The sequence below is a fragment of the Macrotis lagotis genome, chromosome 8, assembly GCF_037893015.1.
Source record: "Macrotis lagotis isolate mMagLag1 chromosome 8, bilby.v1.9.chrom.fasta, whole genome shotgun sequence".
Classification (NCBI taxonomy): Eukaryota; Metazoa; Chordata; class Mammalia; order Peramelemorphia; family Peramelidae; genus Macrotis; species Macrotis lagotis.
Genome location: NC_133665.1, coordinates 4,038,714 through 4,060,663, shown reverse-complemented (window position 1 = coordinate 4,060,663; position 21,950 = coordinate 4,038,714). Strand labels below are relative to the sequence as shown.

The window sequence follows — 21,950 nt, the reverse complement described above, 5'->3', positions numbered from 1 at the left end:
ATATTCCTTTCTACAAATTATTCTATTAACCTCACCTAGCTCTTAGGTCTAAAAAAAAAAGGATCAGGACAAGCTTATTTGAGTAGGTCAGTAAAAATGTACCAGCATTACTAGAAAGGCATCTTTGGTAGAACATTGGTATCATCTTGGTATATAAGCGGTAGATGTCATTTTTACTACTATTGTTTATTGCCAACCAGTGGTTCTGTAAAGGGAAAACCTTAAGGTGGTTTAGTAAGTCTATATCCTTAAGCCATTGTAGTTACTTTGAAGACTGCACTATAAAACCTTTAAATATTTATAGTAAAATTGATATTGACTGATGTCTGCTTTATCAGGCCCCAAAATGAATTTACACAGCATGGTACAGTGGGAAGATACCTGTCTTCAGAGTTAGAACCACCTAAGTTTAAATCCTACCTCTCTCTCTGACACTGACTTATGTGACTCTGGACAAATATCCTACTCTCCCTGGGATTCATTTTCCTCATCTATAAAATGAAAGGTCAAGCTAGATGAACTTTCTTTGAACTATAGATCTATTAACCCTGAAAAGCAAAATGGTACATTGAAATATAGTATAGGATCTGAAATTATAGAAGAAGTACAAGTGCCTAGTGGTTTAGGTCATTGTATTAGGGTCTGAATAATGATTGGAAATATTCCAAAATTAACCACTAACTCCCTTTCTGTTCTCCTACCCCAAAATTGTAAGAATTTTGCTCTTTGATACCCTCATTTTGTTGCTGTCATATTGTTACACATTCCAAACTATTTCAAATGTTCCTGAATGCCTAAAAATTACTTTTTTTAACTAAATGTCCTAAATCACTTTCTTTTTTTATTTTTGTTTGTTAAGCCATTCCTGAATTGAGGGACATTCACTTAATTTCCAATTTTTTGCCACCACAAACAGGGTTGCTATATTTTTGGACAAGTGATGTGTTTACCCTTTTTTATCATCTCTTCAGAGTATAGACCCAACAGTGGTATTGTTGGGTCAAAGGGTATATGCACATTTTTGTTGCCCTTTTGATCTCCAGAAAGGTTGGATGAGTTCACAGCTCCACCAACAACGTATTAGTGTACCAGATTTCCTACAACCCTTCCAACATTGATCATTGTCCTTTCTGGTCATATTGGCCAGTCTGAGAGGTATGAGATGTTTTTCATTTGCATTTCTCTAATAAGTAATGCCTAAATCACTTTGAAACCTTAAGAATCAGTGTTTTGTGTGTTCCTATAATTTATAAAGGATGTTGCTTTTTTAGCTTTCCTTTATAGGTTTTTGCAAGGCAAATGGGGTTAAGTGGCTTGCCCAAGGCCACACAGCTAGGTAATTATTAAGTGTCTCAGGCCAGATTTGAATTCAGGTACTCCTGACTCCAGGGCTGGTGCTCTATCCACTGTGCCACCTAGCAGCCCCTTTTTTTAGCTTTCTTAACTCCTGAATCCAATACACTTATAGAATTCTTAAATGGCGTTCATTATTAAAGGATGCCTCTCATGAGGAGCAATAGACATGTTAAAGGCTCTATAATCCCAAATTTTAGAATTATATAGCCATGTTCCTTAGATGATATTAATACTTGATAGGTAGCATGTAAGAACCTTTATAATTATGCATTGGTATATTATTGAGTGAACTTGGATTAACATGAAAATAAATCTCTGATGCCAAGGATTCCAACAGAAAAAGAATATTGTAGCCTGTTTTCAATTTTTTTTTGTTTCTATGTCCTTTACCACATCGAATCTTTCTTATACCACAGAAAAACTGACAGACAAAATGTCTTTTTCAAGTAGCATATGCTTCATTGTTTTTGTCATGTTTTTATCATTTTCTTTTTTTTTTAGGTTTTTTTTTTTTTTTGCAAGGCAAATTGGGGTTAAGTGGCTTGCCCAAGGCCACACAGCTAGGTAATTATTAAGTGTCTGAGGACAGATTTGAACTCAGGTACTCCTGATTCCAGGGCCAGTGCTCTATCCACTGCACCACCTAGCCGCCCCCATTTTCTTTTTTAATCAAGATTGGTTAATAGTTGATCTGAATTCATCTTCCTTTTATTATTGTTTTCATTAAATTATTGTGGCTATATGTATTTTTCTCCTGGTCCTATTTACTTCCCTTTGCATCTGTTCATGAATGTCTTTCCTGTTTTTCTAATTTCCTTTATGATGCTTTAATAAAATGTAATAGTCTTCCATTAAATTCTTACATAATTCAGTATAAATGCGGACACATTTTGTTTCCAGTTTTTTTAATCAGAAAAAAAATTCTGCAACAAATATTTTTTTAATGTGGAAATTTCCATGCTGTTTGACCTACTTAAAGTACATACCTATTACTACTGTGAATATCCATAAAAGTTAACTAACTTTTTTCACATAATTTAAAATTGATTTTCAAATTAGTTGAATCATTTCATAACTCAACCAACAATATATTAGTGTGCCTATTTTCCCACAAAGCCTTCTATTGTATGTATATACATATTATCATGTAGATTAATTTCCATTTCTCTTCATGAACATTAATTGATTAAAATTATACCTAAAGGACTTAAAAGTATGCATGGCCTTTGATCCAGCAATAACATTGCTAATCTGTATCCCAAAGAAATTTTAAAAAAAAGAAAAAAGAAAAATTTTATATACATACATAGCATGGATCAAAACAAAATTGTAGCAACTGTTTCTGTGGTGGCAAAGAATTGGAAATTGAAAGAATGTCCGACAACTGGGGAATGACTGAACAGATTGTGGTATATGATTGTGGAGTACTATTGTGCTATAAGAAATGGTGAACTAAGAGCAAAATGATGTCAGACAGTCCTGGAAAGAAAAGACTTAGATGAACTGCTGAAAAGTGAATTGAATAGAACCAGGAGAACATTTTACACAAAATAGTATAATATTGTATGATAATCAACTGTGAATGAATTAGCTACTTTCAGCAATAGAATGATTAAAGACAGTTCTAAAGGACTGAGAAAGAACTTAAGGAGTGCAAATAAAAGCATGCTTTTTGCTTATGATATGAAAGTATGTTTTGTAGGACTTTATATGTATAACTTATATCAAATTTCTTGCCTTTTCATGGGAGAGTATGGAGTGAGAGAATAATTTTTTTTAATGAATGTTAAAAAATGTTTACAAAATGAATTGCCTGCCATGTTTCAAAATTGTTTCATTAAATGTTTATTTTATGGTAAGATGGCATTGTTCAGAGTTTAATAAAACAATCAATAATTGGGTTCAATTTAGAGTGAGGAAATTTTATTTTTTTAAAGTTTGTTATGTTAAAAGTCACATTTCAATTCAAGTCCCTGAATTAGACATACATACTATAGATCACAATTTTTCAATGTTTTTCTGCTAGTGCTTGGATCAAGGTTGAACAGCTAAAGCCATATCATCCCCATAAAGAAGAAATGATCAAGATTAACAAGGGTAAAAGATTTCAGCAGGCTGTGGATGCTGTGGAGGAGTTTCTCAAAAAAGCCAAAAGCAAAGACCAGGTAAGATGCTTTTTGATTTACTCTTAATGCATGATTGTCTATTTATATACGTGATAATGTTACTGAATCTTAAATCTGTTACCAGCTTGTATAGTGCTGATATAAATCTACCACTTCTGGACTATCTCCTGTTTGTGAAATCCATTTTACCAAGCAATCCAAAAGAAAAATCTGTAGCCTTATTAAATATTTTGTGACTTTTTTGCAAAGTTCTTTCAAAGAATCAGTATGCTCTCGATCTCTTTGAAAATAATACAAATTTTATCCTCCACTTTTCCTCTATAATTCTTCAGTCATCCCATAACTCTGCTGAAGAGAAGAATCGTCGTAATTCCAGTGAAGAAAGAAGTAAGCAGAATTCGGGAGATGAGAAACGCAAAGGTGGCCTATCTGAGGGGAAAGTAAGGAAGAATATAGGAGAAGGAAAGAAGAGAGTATCTTCAGCCTCTGCAGAAAGAGGCTCCAAATCACCTCTAAAAAGATCCCAGGAACAGAGTCCCAGAAAACGAGGTCGCCCTCCAAAGGATGAGAAGGTTTGTATGTATCTGAGGTCTCTGAAACCAGCCATATTCTTTTGTAAAAAAGTTGATTTGAAACAGGTAATGGCTAACTTAAAAATTAGTAAGTTGGAATGTATTTATGTAATAAACTTACTAAGTTTTGACTTAAGTATTTTCTCATACTTCCTGCATGCTACTCTAATCAGCCTTCCATTGTTCTGATCCCACAATCATAGTCATCCACAGTGTGTTGTGGTTATATGTTAGTGTAAATTATGTAGTTGTATGCTACATACTTTTATTCAGTCATCAAGCATTTGCTAAGCTCTGGAAATAACAACAGTAAAAACCAAGCAATCCCTGTCCTTCAGGAATTTTTGCCTTCTGTGATCATGAAACAAGCATATAAGCAAATAAGTGAAAAAGACAATGTTATTTTTCGGTAGGAGGGCCAGAACTAGCAATCTGGAAATCAGGAAAGGCATTTGAACTAAGTCTTGAAACTAGGGATTCCAAGGCAGAGGTGAGGAGAAAAGTGTTTGAGACATGGAGACAAATTATGCAAAGGCAAAAAGGTAGGAGATAACTAATGTGAGTAGAAAGTGCCTGAAGGAGAGAAATGTTTAATACACTTGGAAGTATAGGCTGAAACCAGAAAATGAACAGTTCTAAATGGTAGTTGAGTTTGTATTTTGTCCTAGAAACAGCTGGGCACCATTAGAACTACATGAGCAAAGTAGTGACATCGTCATCTATTTGCTTTAGGAATATCAATTTGATAGCTATGTAGGATGGCTCAGCATAGAAGGAAGGAGACTAAAAGGCAAGAAAGCCTTTTATTCTAGGATGAGAACTGCTGAGACCCTGGACAAGGGTTTATGGCTGTGAATGGAGGGAGCAGAATGAATGGAAGAGATGTAGTGATAGAATCAAGACTTGGCAACTGATTGACTATGAAAGGTGAGTAATAGTGAAGAGTTGAAGATAATGCTGATGATTCAAATTCAGATAACTAGTCTTATCCTTCTAGGCCTTCTCCAATCTGGTTTTGTTCATCTCTCAACTCTTTGCAATTTGCTCTTGTAAACCCCATCTCTGGGATCCACAAACCTTCCTACATTCTGAAACTTGTCAGCTAAACACTCTTTCCACTTCCTTGTATTAGCTGAAACCTGTGTTTCCCCATAAAAATAATATATCCTGGGTGGCTAGGTGGCGTAGTGGATAAAGCACTGGCCCTGGAGTCAGGAGTACCTGGGTTCAAATCTGGTCTCAGACACTTAATAATTACCTAGCTGTGTGGCCTTGGGCAAGCCACTTAACCCCGTTTACCTTGCAAAAACCTATATATATATATATATATATATATATATATATATATATATATATATATATATATATATCCTATTGCAGTTCTTATTATTAGACTCCACTTTGTTGTTCAACTCGTGTCTGGCTCTTTGAGCCCATTTAAGGTTTAATTGGAGTGATTTATCATTTCCTACTCCAGCTCATCTTACAGATTAAATGAATTGCCCAGGATCACAAAGCTAGTCAATGTCTGAGGTTGGATATGAACTCCTGACTAGCATTCTATCTACTGAGCCACCTAGCTCCTTCTAGTGTCTTTTTTGACGTCAAGGCTAGGAGGAGTCATAGCCACATAATTCTTCAAGTGACCTTTATTTTATTTCATCCATGTAATAACATTATTTATATCGTTGCCCTTTCCACCTCACGAATCTACAAAACACCTAAAATCTGAATTCTGAATGCAATCTTCTAACCTTATACTGGAGATGCTTCCTCCACTATCTGTACATAATCTGTCATCCCTTGACTCCTCCTAATTCATTCCCTATGCATTTAGTCAATACCCAGGTATAATAATATTTAAATACCTGTGAACCTGGAATCTTTTTTCATTCAGAAGCATGTACTCAGTTCTTCACATTTCTAAGCCTGTTAATTTTCCCTCCTGGGATAGTCCCACCACTATCACAAAAATCAAACTGGTTTTACCTATTATAGATTTATGGTTCTTAACTTCAGCTGGACCCTCACTGTGTCCAATATTCCTTCAGTTCTTATTAACTCCTTATTCACTCCCATTAGTGCTTATTTAACCCCTTTTTTCTCTCATGAAGCTAGTTAGTGCAAAACCTTGCAGAGAAATTCTGAACTTTACTTGGTAGGCCACTGATCTCTTTGTCAGTGACATTAACAGATTGGTGATAGGGAATATGTAGTTCTATCTAGATCTTCCAATGGTAAGTCAGACCCAGTATATCTAAAATTTAACTTTGTTATCTTTTCTCTTAAAAATATACAAAAATCCTTTTAATTTTCAAACTCTTTTAGTGACATCACTGACTCTATCCAGTCACAAAAGAGTTGTTACTCTTCTTCAGTAAAGTTAATCTTACTTGCTGCCTGTGACCTTGATCTCATACTTGCCAGAAACTTTCAGGACCTTGTCTGAGTAATAATCCTCACTCTCATGTATCTTTCCTTTTCTGCTGTCTATTATTTCCTTTCCATCTGCCTACAGCTATACTCAAGTCTCTCCAAACCCAAAAAAGTGTTTACCCAAAAAAGTGTTTTATCCTTCTATCCTTTCCTGCTTTCCTCCCATCTCATTGCTTATTCTTTCCTCATATGTATTTTCGGTTTTTTGCCATCCACTGGCCATTTTTTAGTCTATATTGCCTCTGCAAAATTGATACCATTAGCTACTCCCTGTTTCTGAATCTTTTTTTTCTTCAGTTCTTTATCCTCCAGTGACTCTTCACTCAGTTCTCAACTTCATAAGAGTATTTCTCCAAAGTTCTTTCTTTAGCCCTCTTTTCTTTCTCTACATTGTCTTCCCACCAATTTCCTTTACTCATGACTTTATGTATCAAATACATCATATTCATATCTTAAATATGAATCTCCAATTCTAACCTCTCCTGAGAATCAGACCTACATTTCCAACTGAAAACCATATTGGTGCTTCTTATAGTTAACTTATCTTTCTCTCCTAACATATTCATCCTTCTCACTTTACTGTTTGTGGGAATTGGATTTATATTCAGTATTCCAGATTACTCAAAAAGTAAAGCCACCTACAGGTGGGTCAGGCAATGTGTTAAGTAAAAGTTAAATGTAGAAGAATTTCAGGAGACACATGAAAGTACTAATAGAAGTCGGCCCTTGAGCTGAGCTTGAAAGGGTAACAAGGGTTCCTCGGACGGGGACTAAGGAAGGCATGCATGCGCTCCAGGCACGTGGGATAGCCAGTGCAAAGACACAGAAGTGGGAGGTGGAACATAGCAAATAAAAAATAATAGTAAGCAGACCAGTTTGAAATCTTGTGTAATTTTTTTATTTTCCTCATCCCTTATATTTAACTTGATACCACGGGGTTCAGCATCTCTCACATCCTTTTCTCTTCTTACTATTCCTACTTACAGCCTTCCCTCTTTCATTCTCTTGCTTTCTCCCAACCCCCAAGGCCGTTCTTGATAGTCTTATCAAATGAATCTTCCTTGTGCACAGATCTATATGGTCATAACATGACCACAAATTTTTTGTGGTTCCCAAATACCTGTTGAGTAAAATTCTGACTATCCAACATTCAGTGCCATCTACAATCTGGCCAACTTATTTCTCCCCATCAAAAATTCTCCTTCAACCAAACTGAAGCTAACTTAACCTTACCTCCATTTCTTTACACATATGCTTAGAATAGCCTTCTTTTCATTTTATTTATTTGGTTCCTATCTATTCTTTTTTTTTTAATTTAAGGCAATGGGGTTAGGTGACTTGCCCAAGATCACACAGCTAGGCAATTATTAAGTGTCTGAGGTCAAATTTGAACTCAGATCCTTTTGACTTCAGGACCAGTGCTCTATCCACAGTGCCCCCTGAGAATCAGACCCCTACATCTCTTCAGCTCAATATAAGAATTCATTGATTTGTGGAAATTTAATTTGTGAGAATAAGATTTTAAACTACTCTGTTGAAGAATAAAGCCCAAACTACTACTTCTATGGGATGTATCTTGAAGGATCTCCTGCAACCCACCTTTTATCCTGTCTTGTATTATAGCTGAAATGAAGTCATTTAATCCAAAAGCTATGCCAGCTGGAGTGGGATAAATTGGGCTCAAGCCAAATAATTAGTAACAGAAGAACTATTAAGATGTGGGAAATAAGTGGTTCAACTTTTGTGATTTAGTGACTCTTTAGAGTCTGGTATAGACTAATTAACTTGTGAGAAACAGATGCTTTATATTTCTCTGAAGGATCATAAATTTAAAGCTGGAAGAAAGCTTAGAGACTATAAAGACCAGCTCCCTCATTTTACAGATAAGTAAACTGAGGCATAGAATGTTTAAGTGATTTGCTCAGAGTCACTTAGGTATTGTCTGAGGAAGGATTTTAATTTATAGTTTTAGTGCTTCCAATAATTCAAACTGCTTTCTAAGGCTTGGCATTAGTAGCATTTATTGAGGTTTACGCTTCTGGGCACACACAAAACAAAATATAACCTTTGCTTGAAGGTCAAGTCATGTTAGTTGGTGGGAATAGCATAGGGTAAGGGTCAAGTGACCTAGGTTCTAGTCCCATTTGTATCACTAATAATGTAACTTTATATAGATCATTTAACCTTCTGGTTATCCATTTCATCTATCAGATGAAGTTGATACTTTTATTGCCTGCTGCAAGGTTGCTTTGAGGATCATATTGATAGGGTATGTCTGAATACTTTCAATAAAGTTAATGTTATATATGTTCATGTATGTATATATATATATATATATATATATATATATATATTAAGCAATATTTTCACTTTTAATGACAAATATTTGATTAATTGAACACTTAAAAACACATCCTCTGGCTTAGGAAAAATTAAATGGATTTTGCAACTAAAATTATTTTGTTGCTTTGGGGGAAGGTTTGAACCAGCAAGTTTGCAACTCCACTAATCCGCATATTTTGCATCAGTCTCAAGAATACAGTCATAGAGTGAGCTATAATAGAAATGATGACCATGGGAAAAAAAGATAAGAAAGAATCTGGTTAGTCAGACTTTTATGATAGTAGTATTTTACTTGGAAGTTCTGTCAAAAATGTTCACCCAAAATGTAATATTTTTAAAGGATAATTTATCTTTTTATATGACATTCCTTTTATCTATTCCCCTCTCCTACCTGGTGAAGATTTAAAAAGGGAGAGAAAGAGAAATCAACCAATTTACAGATCATAACAGACAGAATATTCACCCAACAGTCCCTTCTCCCCTGCAACAAAGAGAAGGAAGTGTATTTTCTCAGCTTTTCTCCCAAGGTCACACTTGGCCATAATAATTACACAGATTCAACTTTGAGTTTTTGGCTCTTGTTTTTAAATAAGTATTTATTAATATCTTTTGTCTTTTGTATCATGATAGTTTTTCCCCGTATCTCTTCCCCTCCCCATCCCATATAAAAAAATAATGGCTTTTAAAGACAAAAGGAAAAGGAGGAAAAATTCACAACTGATCAGTACTTTGGAAAAGTTTAGCATGTGCAAAGTATAACAACTGTGAACCTCCCACATCCACAAAGGATTGATTTAGGATGTATTCTCATATCTCTTCTTTTCAGTCATCTCTGATAATTGTTATTTTACTAAATTCACTTTTGGTTTTTTTAGGTGGTTATTATTCCCATTTACATTGTTCTTTCCTGCCCATATTGTTTCTTGGCTCTGCTTGTTTCACTCTGCATCAGTTCATGCAGACCTTTCCCCATCTTCTTTATATTTATCACATTATCAGTTCTTACAGCACAGTTTTATTCCATTACATACATGTACTATCATTTGTTTAACCTTTTCCTGATAAATGGGCATCTGCTTTTGTTTCCAGTTCTTTGTTATCACAAAAAGTGCTGCTATAAATATTTTATTTATAATAATATATAGCTACTTTATATTTGTATATGGGATTTTTCTTGTCAGTGGTTTCCTTTGTTGCGGCTTCATCTTTTAAAGCTAAACACACTACTTTAAATGATTTGTGGATTAATTACTAGTTCAGTGTCACTGTTCAAAATAGTTCATAGGATTGCCTACTTGGAGCTAAAAGGGACTTCAAAGATCACCCAGTCTAATCCCCTCATTATCTAAATGAAGTAACTGAAGCCTATAGAGACTGACTTATCCAAGGTCACTCAAGTCAGAATGCATCCTCTGCAGCTAAATTCTTTCTCCTGCATTTTGCTGTTGATGGTTGGTTGTGTTTCACTTCATTGTTCCTTTTTCTTATCATTACTGTTCTTGTGATATATTGACAGAAGGATGCATTTTACTTTTTTTAGAAATGAAAACAAGAAGATTGCAGTTCCTTTTGTGAAGGGGATAATTTGTTCTCTCTCTAAGAGCTCATTATGCCACTTTGTAGTTCACAAAGTGCTTTCCTTTTTAAAATAGATATTTCTCATGACAGACCTTTTTGACCAAATGAAAATCCTTCCTTTAGACATTGGAATGAGTCCAAAACTTCCTCTATTGTCTAGCTATTCTGCTTCAGATGAGTCTGATTTGAGTTACAAAGCTTATCTAATTACAGATAATGTCTATAACTGAGATTGTCACAACATCTTGCTAATTTGGTTTGTCTTCCTTTAGGACCTCACAATCCCAGAATCCAGTACAGTGAAAGGAATGGTGGCAGGAACAATGGCTGGGTTTAAGTGGCAACCTAGTGTAAGTGAGGTAATGACCTCTTTTTTAAAAGATTCCAACAATTTGAGGAAAAGTTTCCTATTTCTAATGTATTTTAAAAGAAGGCATTTAGAATTCTTACAGCTGTTATCCTCTCTTTATCCTGGGAAAATAATACAAGACAGAAATCATATTTAAGGAAGTGATTGACTTCAAAGACATGGAATCTCAGAATTAAGAGTATTAAGAAATATATGATCTCCTCTGCTTTGTTCAGACTATTGAATGTCTAACCCATTCAGGAGAAGTTTATCCTTGGGGCAGCTAGGTGGCACAGTGGATAGAGCACTGGCCCTGGAGTCAGAAGTACCTGAGTTCAAATCCAGCCTCAGACACTTATTACCTAGCTGTGTGGCCTTGGGCAAGCCACTTAACCCCATTGCCTTGCAAAAACCTAAAAAAGAAAAAAGAAGAAAAAGAAAGGAGAAGTTATCCTTTAAGAAGATTCCCAGTTTTGCCTGATCCAACTGTGGTATATCTTGATATTTTTAAATCTTAGCAATTTTTAATGTAGATCCATAAATAATCTTAGATTAGATGAGTTCTGGCTTATAAACATCCTTTATTTCTATTCTTGTGTCGTTATTGCTTGTGTTGTTTTCTAAGTGCATTCTTTTTGTTGGAATGAACATTCAGAACAGTTTCCCAAACAGTTGACAAAAAAGAAAAGGTCTCTTAAATGTCTCTAAGGAAGGGCAAATTAATAAGGGATAAGGATGACACCTTTCATGGGGGGATAAATTGTTTCTTATTTAGTCATTTTTTGATTTTAGCCTGTAAAAGATGGGGACCCACATTTCCATCACTTTCTTCTCAGCCAAACAGAGAAGGTGAGTTGATCTTTAGAATTATTGATTCTAAGTCTGTCAGGGACAAGGCTGTGTGGGAGGAGAGGATTAGCAATAAGGTCAGTCAGTGCTGAATAAAATGTCAAACTAAAGATGTCAGGTTGTAATACTTCATAGAAGCTACTCTATTATCCTATTATTCTCAGGGTTCACTTAGACCATATATAATTTTGCCAAAGCACACAGTTGGGAAGATTATTCAGTCAAGCCAGTTTAGTTGATGTCATGTAAACAAGAATAATGTTTCAATTGATTTAGTCAGTTGTGTTTTTGAGTTGATCAGGTAGTTCATTAGAACATGATCCCCATAAGCCATATTTTTAGTCACTGTTACCCAAATAAGTTACATGATTAGTGTTTACTCTCTAGAATCTAGAAGAACCACAAGTTGCATGTGAAATAATTGTATGCAGCTTGCTAAGTCTTGATGGGATTATTAGCAGTATAGGTATTTTGAAGACTTGGAAGGAAAGGTGATTTTAATAGGTATTTTCAGGGGGTATGACTCCAGGTTCTTTATTTTTTTATGATTGCCTTTTTTCTTGGGGCAAAAGGTTTTTATAAATTGGTTCTGTAATGAAGGATGAAGTCTATTTAATAAGTGATTATTTTCTTTTGTTAGCCAGCTGTCTGTTATCAAGCAATAACAAAGAAGTTAAAAGTATGTGAAGAGGTATGCAGATTTCTATTCTTTAAATTTTCATGTTTCAATGGAGATTTCATTATGAGCATTCTAATTTCATAACTCCCTAATTTATTTCCCTAGGAAACTGGATCCACATCTATCCAAGCAGCAGATAGCACAGCAGTGAATGGCAGCATCACTCCCACGGACAAAAAGTATAACCCCTCATGGGCATACTTTCTGTGGTCTTGACTTTGACCAGGGTAGAATATTTGGGGGTTTGTGGTTTTTCTTTAATTAGGAACTGAAACAACTTTATAAGGAAAAATCAATATGTCAAATGTTAAACTATAGATTATTTGCAAAATTTCTATTTTCTAGTCTTCATTTATTTTTACCTATTTAACAATTACATAACTTTTTACTGCTTCTTTTTAATATATGTGTGATCCTGGGCAAGCTACTACTTAATATTCTAGGCCAGAACTGTCCAACCTTACTTTTTAAAGTTTTATAGAAACAATAGACAATATAAATATAATTTGTCATTTTAGTGAGAGCATTGCAGGCTGCCTTATAAAATCACCCGCAGGCTGCATTTTGGACAACCTGTTCTAGGCAATTTTCTAACTTGCCAAGTAATTGCTGACTTACATTGATAGAAGTTTTTAAAGCTCTTCATTCCCGTCATGTTAAGAGATAAATATAGATATATTTTTAGCATGCTGTAGTTTGTTTAGTCATTCTCCTGTTGTTGAAAATTTGAGTTGTTTCTATTTTTTTCACTATTACTAACAGTGCTATTATTTTAGTACAAATTACCTTTTTTAAAAAAAATGAGTTGGGGCTTATTTCCTTGGGATATGTTCCTGTAAGGAGTTGGGAAAGTTGGATTAATGTACTCAGAATGGATGATTTTGTATTTTAATATATTTCCAAGTTGTTCTTTTGTATTTTTAGTGTCATCAGCAATATATACATGTCCCCTAAAGCTCTTTCAACACTGTATCTTCCCATTTTTATATATTTTTACTAATTTAATTGATATATTCAGTATTTATTGAAGTATTATTATGTTTATGAGATCAGTGTGCTGAAGAGGAGGAATAAGATAGATTCCTTGATCTTTTAAGAATGTGTAGTCTAGCAGAAGAGATACCAGACAAAAATAATTAATCTCAAAGATCCTGTGAATTTTATACAATAAGAAGTACAAAATGTAGGGGGAGTTCAAAAAAGTTAAAGATCACTTCTACTTGGGACATTAGGAAAGTTTCACTTAAAATTAATTGTTAAGGTTATATAGAAATACCACATGTGTATAATGTATAATAAGCTGTTTCAATTTATATTTTTTCATTATTTATGAGGCCAGGTTTTTGCCCACTTGAAGATCTACTGTTTTTCTCATGTGTTTCTAATTACTTTTGATCACTTACTGAGTGGGATCTAGCTATTAAATTTATAAAACTTAATATATATAGTTATCATTTCCTTATATAATTTGGATAGTAAGATTTTATCAGGGCAGCTAGGTGGTGTAGTGGATAAAGCACCTGGCCCTGGAGTCAGGAGTTCCTGAGTTCAAATCCGGTCTCAGACATTTAATAATTAACCTAGCTGTGTGGCCTTGGGCAAGCCACTTAACCCCATTTGCCTTGCAAAATTAAAAAAAAAAAACCTAAAAAAAAGATTTTATCAGTTTTGTTTGTCCTTTTTTTGGAGCACAGATTTTAACTTGGAAATGAATATCCATCCCTTCCTTTAAAATGAGCTTCAGTCAGAACTAAATTACTGAAAAATATTTGATTGCATATTCATCAACTGAACCATATTAAATTCTAGGTGAAATCATTGCTAAGTATATCCCTAATAAGAACACCAGTTAACTCTGGTTGGAGAAGGAATATCTAAAGGAGTTAGATGCGGGAAGGCTAGGTGGTTCAGTGGTTAAGAGCACTGGCCCTAGAGTCAGGAGGACCTGAGTTCAAATCCAGCCTCAAACATTTAATAATTGCCTAGCTGTGTGACCTTGGGCAAATCACTTAACCCCATTGCCTTAAATAAAAGGAGTTAGATGGAAAAAGTGAGATGTGAGGAAGTCAGCTATCTCAGGCATGGAGCTACCCATACCACTGAGCTACTTTTACCCCTAAGGGCTCTACTCTTCTAGCTCTTCCCCTCTGATTCCTGGGTAGAGGGAGTGCTTTGGTCACAAAATTTCTTAGAATCTGATCCGATCTTGTTTGAACCTTAGAGTTGGAACTTAGTTCTTTGTCTTTTAAAGAGACATGTAGGTTGTACATAAAATATATATTTAGTCTAGAGTTTCAAGTTGCCTCTCAAAATCCTGAACCCTTTACTAGCTCATTCTTTACCTTATAGAATATTCTATTTTTTTTTAAAGAATAAGTATTTGTTTATCCACCTTACTTTAGTTAAGAATGAAGAGGCTTAAGAATAATAAAAGGTAGAAGTAGACTAGGGGATCAAAGAAAAAAGTCTTTATTTTAACACCTTATTCTCATCAAATCATTTTATCAGTGCAAGAAAGCAGTCACCTCTGTTACATTGCTAGTAGATCTCTTATGCTTTATAAAAAGTTTACATTTGTATGGCAGTTAACTTAATTGTACTCAACCCAATCCCATTGTTGAGACTACATCCCAAATAGATATATCAGCCCAAAAATATGTCCTTTTTAATGCAAAATACTAGAAATAACTTGGACATCCAGTGATTGAGGATATATTACAGCATATTAATATAATGTATTATTGTTATGTAATGATTGAAAATCAGGACTACAAAGTCAGAAAAATGTATAAGTGATAATAAATGGAATCAGGAAAATAAGAAAAATTCATTGATTATAGCCATTTTAAAAGATTTTTAGGGAAACAGTAAATATATTTTTATTTTGTTAAACTGATTTTTTTTTAATCAAAATGTAACTTACTTGAATTTTAGACTTTTATTTGAAGATTTGTTACATATTTGTTTTATTTCTTAATGCTTCTTGAATGTCTTAAGTTTATAGTGATTATTTTAAAGGACTGGAGAACAGCTCATTCTTCTCAGCCTAGAGTACTAGGTTAAGGAATTGAATATATTACTAAAAGGATGAGTTACTATAGACCCTTAATTAAGCAAGGAAGTAAAATGTGAAAACAGTGCTAAAGAAAATAATTCTGGCAGTAATTTACTGATTTCTCTATCCAGAGAATCTGGAAGCAAAGAGATCAATGAGGAAGAGAACTATCCATAGTTTAGGCATACCATATAATTAATAATCAGGGTTAGGAGGGGTGGCCTTCTGAATGAAAAAGGAAATAATGAATTTTAGAGATTCTAGTGAAATTAGCAAGGTGGTTATCTTTGGTGATTATCATGGATATTGGATACTTAGTAAAGAAATTTCAGCGTTTCGCTTATTAAAGGACAAAATTTTTCTGAGACATACTTGTGGCAGACTGAGAGGGGTAAAAGTTGGAAATTTTGGTTTGAGTAACATCTTCATACATTGGTAGCTTTAAAAAAAAGACACTAATGCTTCCCATAGGAATTAATATAAAAAGAGAATAAATAAGAACATGAAAATGAATAACTACAGGGAGCAGCTAGGTGGCACAGTGGATAGAGCACCGACCTTGCAGTCAGGCGGACCTGAGTTCAAATTCAGCCTCAGACACTTAATAATTACCTAGCTGTGTGGCCTTGGGCAAGCCACTTAACCCCATTGCTTTGCAAAAACTTGAAAAAAAAAGAATAACTACAGGAAAAAGCATTTAATAGAGTTGGAGAAATAAGTACATCATAGAAACAAGGTCACAGAAGCCAGGAAAAGAATAGTGGTTTGCCATGTTATATATGCAACTAAAAAAGCAGAAGTATAAGAAGACATGACCATTAAAAACTTCTTCAAGAGAAAATCATTGATGACCCTTTGTGGGTAAGTGAGATCAGTTTTAGAGGATTGATAAAGATAAAAACCAAATAACAACATTAAGCAAAAACAATAAGGAATTGGATACAATAGGTATATACTACCAATAAAAGCAGTTCAGATATTATTAGTTGTGGAGAAATAGAATAGTTAGTATGTAGCGGGGTCCAAAAATAAATGGTCTGGGTTCCATACACATCCTCTCCCAAACTCCTTTTATTGAATTATCCCATATACTGATAGGGGAAAGAATAGAAAAGTCAATGGGAAAAAAATTGGAAAATTAAATTGGAGGATGAATTTGAGAACTAGAGCCCTCCCAAATTTGGAAAGAATAAGGTACAAAATCTAGGAGGAGGAATTGACTCTTGATAAAAGGAAAAGACAAATATATTAGAATGGTATAGTTTGAAAATGAAAAAGGGTACAACTTCTATTGCCTGTAGTTTCCAGATAGCAAGTGGTATAAAAAAGATTGAAGGGATATAATAGCGTATGTTGAGTGTGTGATTCAACATTATTATGTGACAGCCAAAAAAAGATAGTTTATCTTAACTACATTAAAAATATATAATGTCCAGGAAAAGAGGAATATTATTATGCTGTGATATCAGACCATATCACAAATATTTTGTTAAATTCTGAATACAGCTTAGTAGGAAATTGATAAATTTGGAACTCATTTATAATGGTTAAGTGCACTTTGAAACTGTATCATGTCAAATCAGTTCAAGGAGCAAGGAATACTTCGCTTGAAGGGTGGAAGACATAGGCAGGCCATAACTGATTTCAGGTATTTAAAAGAGCTATCAGGACAAAGAATTGAAATCCCTTAGAATGGATTAGAAGGTATGGGTAAATTAATTTTAGAACTTCCTCACAATGAGAACTAATAGGTAGAGATGTATAAAGCATTTATTGCTTTGATTAGCTATTTCTCTTAAGATTCCTTCCAGCTCTAATAGTCTATGATTCTTTGTAAAATTTGAAAAGAGCCATTTGAATGAGACTTCTAGATTTGGGGGGGGTACAATCTTGATTAATTGTTCAAACCAATAAGAATTCTTAAGGTAATATAAAACCTCTTCTGGAAGATGTGTTTAAAAATGTCATTTGAAAACTCAACACTCAAGTTCAACCCAGGAAATTGCTTCAGGAACTAAATATAATAACATATATACTTATTACTTTGATCCTTTATCAAAATAGGAGAAAACTTTATCCCTATCTTGTTATACTAAACACATTTCCCCCTCTCACCCCCCCCCCCCCAGTGTTGGCCATATGTCAGGTAGACTCAGAAGTGCCTATTTTCTTATTTAGTCATTTGAGCAGTCTAGGGACCAGCTTTCTCTTGTCTAGTGACCTAAATTCATTCCTCAGCAGTGTTGAAGATATTTTTGCTCCATTGTGTATTTGTTTGCCTACATACTGTGTGTGTGTGTGTGTGTGTGTACACATAGAAAATATATATATTCCTACCCTCCCATATACTAACCTTTGTGTTCTCCCCAGGATAGGATTTTTGGGCCTTGGCCTCATGGGAAGTGGCATTGTCTCCAACTTACTTAAAATGGGTCATACAGTCACTGTATGGAACCGGACAGCAGAAAAAGTAAGGATATGTGGCAGTGGGACTAGAAGGGTAGGATGGGGAGGCAAGATGATGTTTCATTTAGAGATTGAATCAGAGAGCTCTCTGCTTGGAACTAAAGTTACAACATAGTTGGGTCCTACACAGACAGAGCTGTACATGCAGTAGGGATAGGGGAGTCAAAATAATTTTTTTTTCATAATATTATATACACTATAGTAGAGTAGCCAAAAGGGAGTAAGTACCAGAGAAATAGATCTTCTCAAGGAACTTAAGTTCTTGATAAGGAGACAGAATGTTCACATATGAAACATTTTACCAAATTAACTAGGATAAGTTAAAATGTTACAATGTTGAATGTAGAAAGAATTTGGAATGCAAAAATAAGCAGAATAAAGATAGGATTGATCAGGAAAAGGGGGAAAGGTAGTTTGGGGGCAAGGACTACACTGAAGGAAATTTTAGATATAGATTAATAAAGTTGAAAGTAGAAGGTGTTGCAAGTGAAGTAAACAATTTTTGACTGGACCCAGAGTCATGTTGAAAAATGGGAAATTACTGAATTGGAGGCAGTAGCAAGTGTTGAAAGCGAGACTGAGTAGTTGGAGTATTATGGTGGATAGTAGGGAACTGTTAGGAGATATCTGAGCAGGAAGAGTGATATGATGAAATGTTGTTTGAGTTCCAAGTTTTTCCCTAAAGTATGTAAGACCTAATGGAACCCAGTATCTTAATTAGGCTAAGCAAGTCATTTAACCTCTGGACCTCAATTTCCTCATCTTTTGTGTCCCTTCTCTCTAAATTTGCAATTCTTAGACAAAGTAACAAAATGGAAGGTTTAGAATAGTTTAGAGGGACCTGTGGAAAAAAATTTTAGGAGCCATAACTTTACAGGAGCTTTTTTTTTTTCCAATATAACTGACCATTAGAATTAGGTTACTAGGTATAGTTTATCCTGACAATCCCTGTCCCCCACCACAAACCACAAAGTGGAATCTTTTTTTTCCTCTTGTTTTGCATACAGTAGTATGTTAGTTGACTTGTACAAGAGCCTTCACAGTTAACCATGGTGTTTCTTGCTGTGGTTGGTCACATTAGCTCCACTGGATTTATCCATAATAGTTTACCCAGGTGGACTGGGCTGTCCCCCTTTCACCCTTTTTAACAGTAGATTAGCAATAGTAAGAAACATTTTTAATCACTTGTTATAATTAGAACACTGAATGGTTAAAAGGGATATGCAATTACTCTAATTTATAATCTAATCAGGAAAGTCACCTGCCCCTTTGTATATTTCAGCTGCTGCTCACTTAACTGTCATTTACCTAGTGAACCTTTAAATCTTCTGCCTTATGAGATCTTTAGAGATAAGCTGAGGCTATCAGAGGCCACAAAACCTAGGAAGCATGTTTTGTTATGTGCTACCCTCTCCTTACGTTTGGATCTGTGACTTTTGCAGTGTGATTTGTTCATCCAGGAGGGGGCCCGACTGGGAAGAACCCCCGCTGAAGTGGTCTCCACCTGTGACATCACCTTCGCCTGCGTGTCGGATCCCAAAGCAGCTAAGGACGTAAGGATCCCCTCCCTCCTCTCTGTAGTTGCTTCTCTTGTGAGAGATAGGCCACATATCCTTTTACCCTTCAGAAGATAGTGTACGTCAAACTTAAGAGGAATTCAATATCAGGTCTCCAAGTCACCTGCTTGTGTGAAATTGATTTGCATAAAATAGATTTTTTTTTAAAACAAATTTCTTTTGACTCAAAATGTAGGCTTGAAACACTATCTCTCAGAGCTAGCATTGTAATTATTACAAAAAATCTTTGCTTATCCTTATATGCTATAAGCTATTATTCTTCTTATATCTATAGGCCATATATCAAAGGATTCTTTCTATGTTTGGTAGCTTTTTGTGTTTGTGTTCTTATATGCTTGAATGGCAGTGGTCACCTTTTTAAACTGTTTTAAGATTGAGACCTGAGCAAATGATGGAAAGCTCTAATCAAAGGTAAACCAAGCCTTTTCTTTCTTTTTAGGCTAAATATTAGCTCCTAAACATCTGGGAAGGTAGTCTGGGAACATCATGACTCTCTGAATTCTGTTTAATTATAGCACTATCGCCATTCAAGAAGACATTGCTTAGGCGAACCACATCCTCAGCTAATACCTTGACTCTACCGTCAGCCTGGTATCTGGGTCTGACTTCACTGATCAATACTTTCTCTAATATTATTGGGGGAGGAAAGGATATTGAGAGACAAAAATTGTTTGAGAGTTAGAGGGTGAGGGAAACAGGCCTTAAGGCTGTTGAGGGCCTGGGCTATTGCTTTCCCCTTGTGTTCTCACAGCTGGTGCTGGGCCCTAGTGGTGTGCTTCAAGGGATCCGCCCTGGAAAATGCTATGTAGACATGTCAACAGTGGATGCAGACACAGTCACTGAACTGGCCCAGGTAGGAGTCCAATGCAAACACTTCCACCCTTCCTAAATGAAGTACATGACCAGTACTGATTTTTTCTTTCATCTGGCCATCTTAGAGAGACTGGATAATAGAGAAGAGATTCAACAGTGTTACTCTATCTTTATTGAAACCTTAAAACAATAGTGAGTCCAATTTATTTTTGTAGAGTGCTACCAAAATTACTGCAGCATCAGTTCCTGTGACTACTGACTATATAAAAAGCAGTATTTTATCATCTGTCAAGATGTAAACTTTGCTTTAATAGATTTTCTCTACCTGATATAGAAGAAAGTGTTTCTGTTTTCCCAGGAAACAAGTTGAGTTAACACTTTAGAAATCCCCAGACTTTTGTCTTCTTTGGCCCAGATATATAAAAGCATTCTTCATATCATGGTGTGGTTTCCTCCAGAACCCATCAGTTCTTATATTTTCTCTTGGCCTTTGTGAAGCGTGATTGAAGTTACAGTCACAGTATGTCTGACTACTTGAGTATACCTTGTGAAAGAGCACCACAAGGGACAGTAAATGGCACTGAAGCAAGGGAGTTTGTTTACAGGGTATATACATGCTCATTGTGCTTTAGTTTCAGTAGGAAAATTCAAAGAAAATAAGGCCCTCCTAATTAGTCTTTGTTCCTTCTACATTCCATCTCCTTAAACAATTGACAAAATAATCTTCCTGAAATAAAAGCCTGATCATTTTATTTTCACATCAAGAACCATTAGTAACTCTTCCTTGCCTTGAGGGTAAAAATGTAAGCTCCTTACCTTGCCATATAAAGCCCATTACAATGTGCATACTGATTTTGTCATACTCCACTTCACACATACTACTTGCTTTGTGTCTAAACACAACATTCCATCTTCCCCTTCCATTTTTTTGTATGGGATATCTGGAATATACTCCCAACACCTCTGCCTTTTAGAATTCCTAGTTTATTTCAAGGCTCAACTCATGTACTGTCTGCTACAGGAATCCTTTCTTGATTTCCCTAATTGTCAGTGCTGTCCCTCCTCAAATGATCTCATATAAGCATATAATTATTTAACAACTTGTTTACAATTCCCATTCCCTGTAAAAGTATAAGCTTCTTGAAGTCATGGATTATTTATTGTTTCCTTCTCATACCCATATTCTCTAGCATTGTGCTTACACACATATATATAGTAGATGGCTTTAGTAAGTGCTGATTGGTTTGCATTGGCAGACCACAGGTTCTTTTGAAGATTAAGCCTAGATGGGAATGGGAAAGTAACATTTTCCAGTAGGTTCGCCATCTTCCCTTGTCCATTGTGTTCTATACCTAGAGAACATCAATCCTACATGGCCACCTGTGGGAGGAACAGCCTTCAGAACCTGTGAATTTCCTTTCCAGGTGATTGTGTCCAGGGGTGGTCGATTTCTAGAAGCCCCCGTCTCAGGAAATCAACAACTGTCTAATGATGGGATGCTAGTGATCTTAGCAGCTGGTGATAGGGGCTTATATGAAGACTGCAGTAGCTGCTTCCAGGCAATGGGGAAGACCTCCTTCTTTCTAGGTAACATGTCTGCCTGCCTACCCCACCACTTCAGGGCCATATACCCTATAGACTGTTCTGATGATATCATCAATTAATATAGTTTCTCTGCCTGGGTCCCCCAAGGAAGGAGGTTTCCTTTATTTTGCACACCCAGAGCTGGAAGGAGAGCAATATAAAGATCC

At 35.2% G+C, this 21,950-nt stretch overlaps 1 protein-coding gene across 4 annotated transcripts in view; it reads left to right on the top strand.

Annotated features, from left to right (window-relative positions):
* Nucleotides 1-21,950, top strand: part of GLYR1 (glyoxylate reductase 1 homolog) — a 39,305-nt gene that overhangs the window by 14,232 nt on the left and 3,123 nt on the right. The window contains exons 4-13 of one of the 4 annotated variants that reach the window (XM_074196316.1): nt 3,383-3,521; nt 3,815-4,054; nt 10,684-10,761; nt 11,553-11,609; nt 12,250-12,300; nt 12,394-12,467; nt 17,714-17,813; nt 19,252-19,362; nt 20,138-20,239; nt 21,624-21,786. In XM_074196316.1, the coding sequence (XP_074052417.1) occupies nt 3,383-3,521; nt 3,815-4,054; nt 10,684-10,761; nt 11,553-11,609; nt 12,250-12,300; nt 12,394-12,467; nt 17,714-17,813; nt 19,252-19,362; nt 20,138-20,239; nt 21,624-21,786 (1,115 nt within the window). Of the gene's footprint in view, nt 1-3,382; nt 3,522-3,814; nt 4,055-10,683; nt 10,771-11,552; nt 11,610-12,249; nt 12,301-12,393; nt 12,468-17,713; nt 17,814-19,251; nt 19,365-20,137; nt 20,240-21,623; nt 21,787-21,950 lie in introns of all 4 variants that reach the window. The other 3 variants (XM_074196315.1, XM_074196317.1, XM_074196314.1) reach the window with 3 other exon arrangements.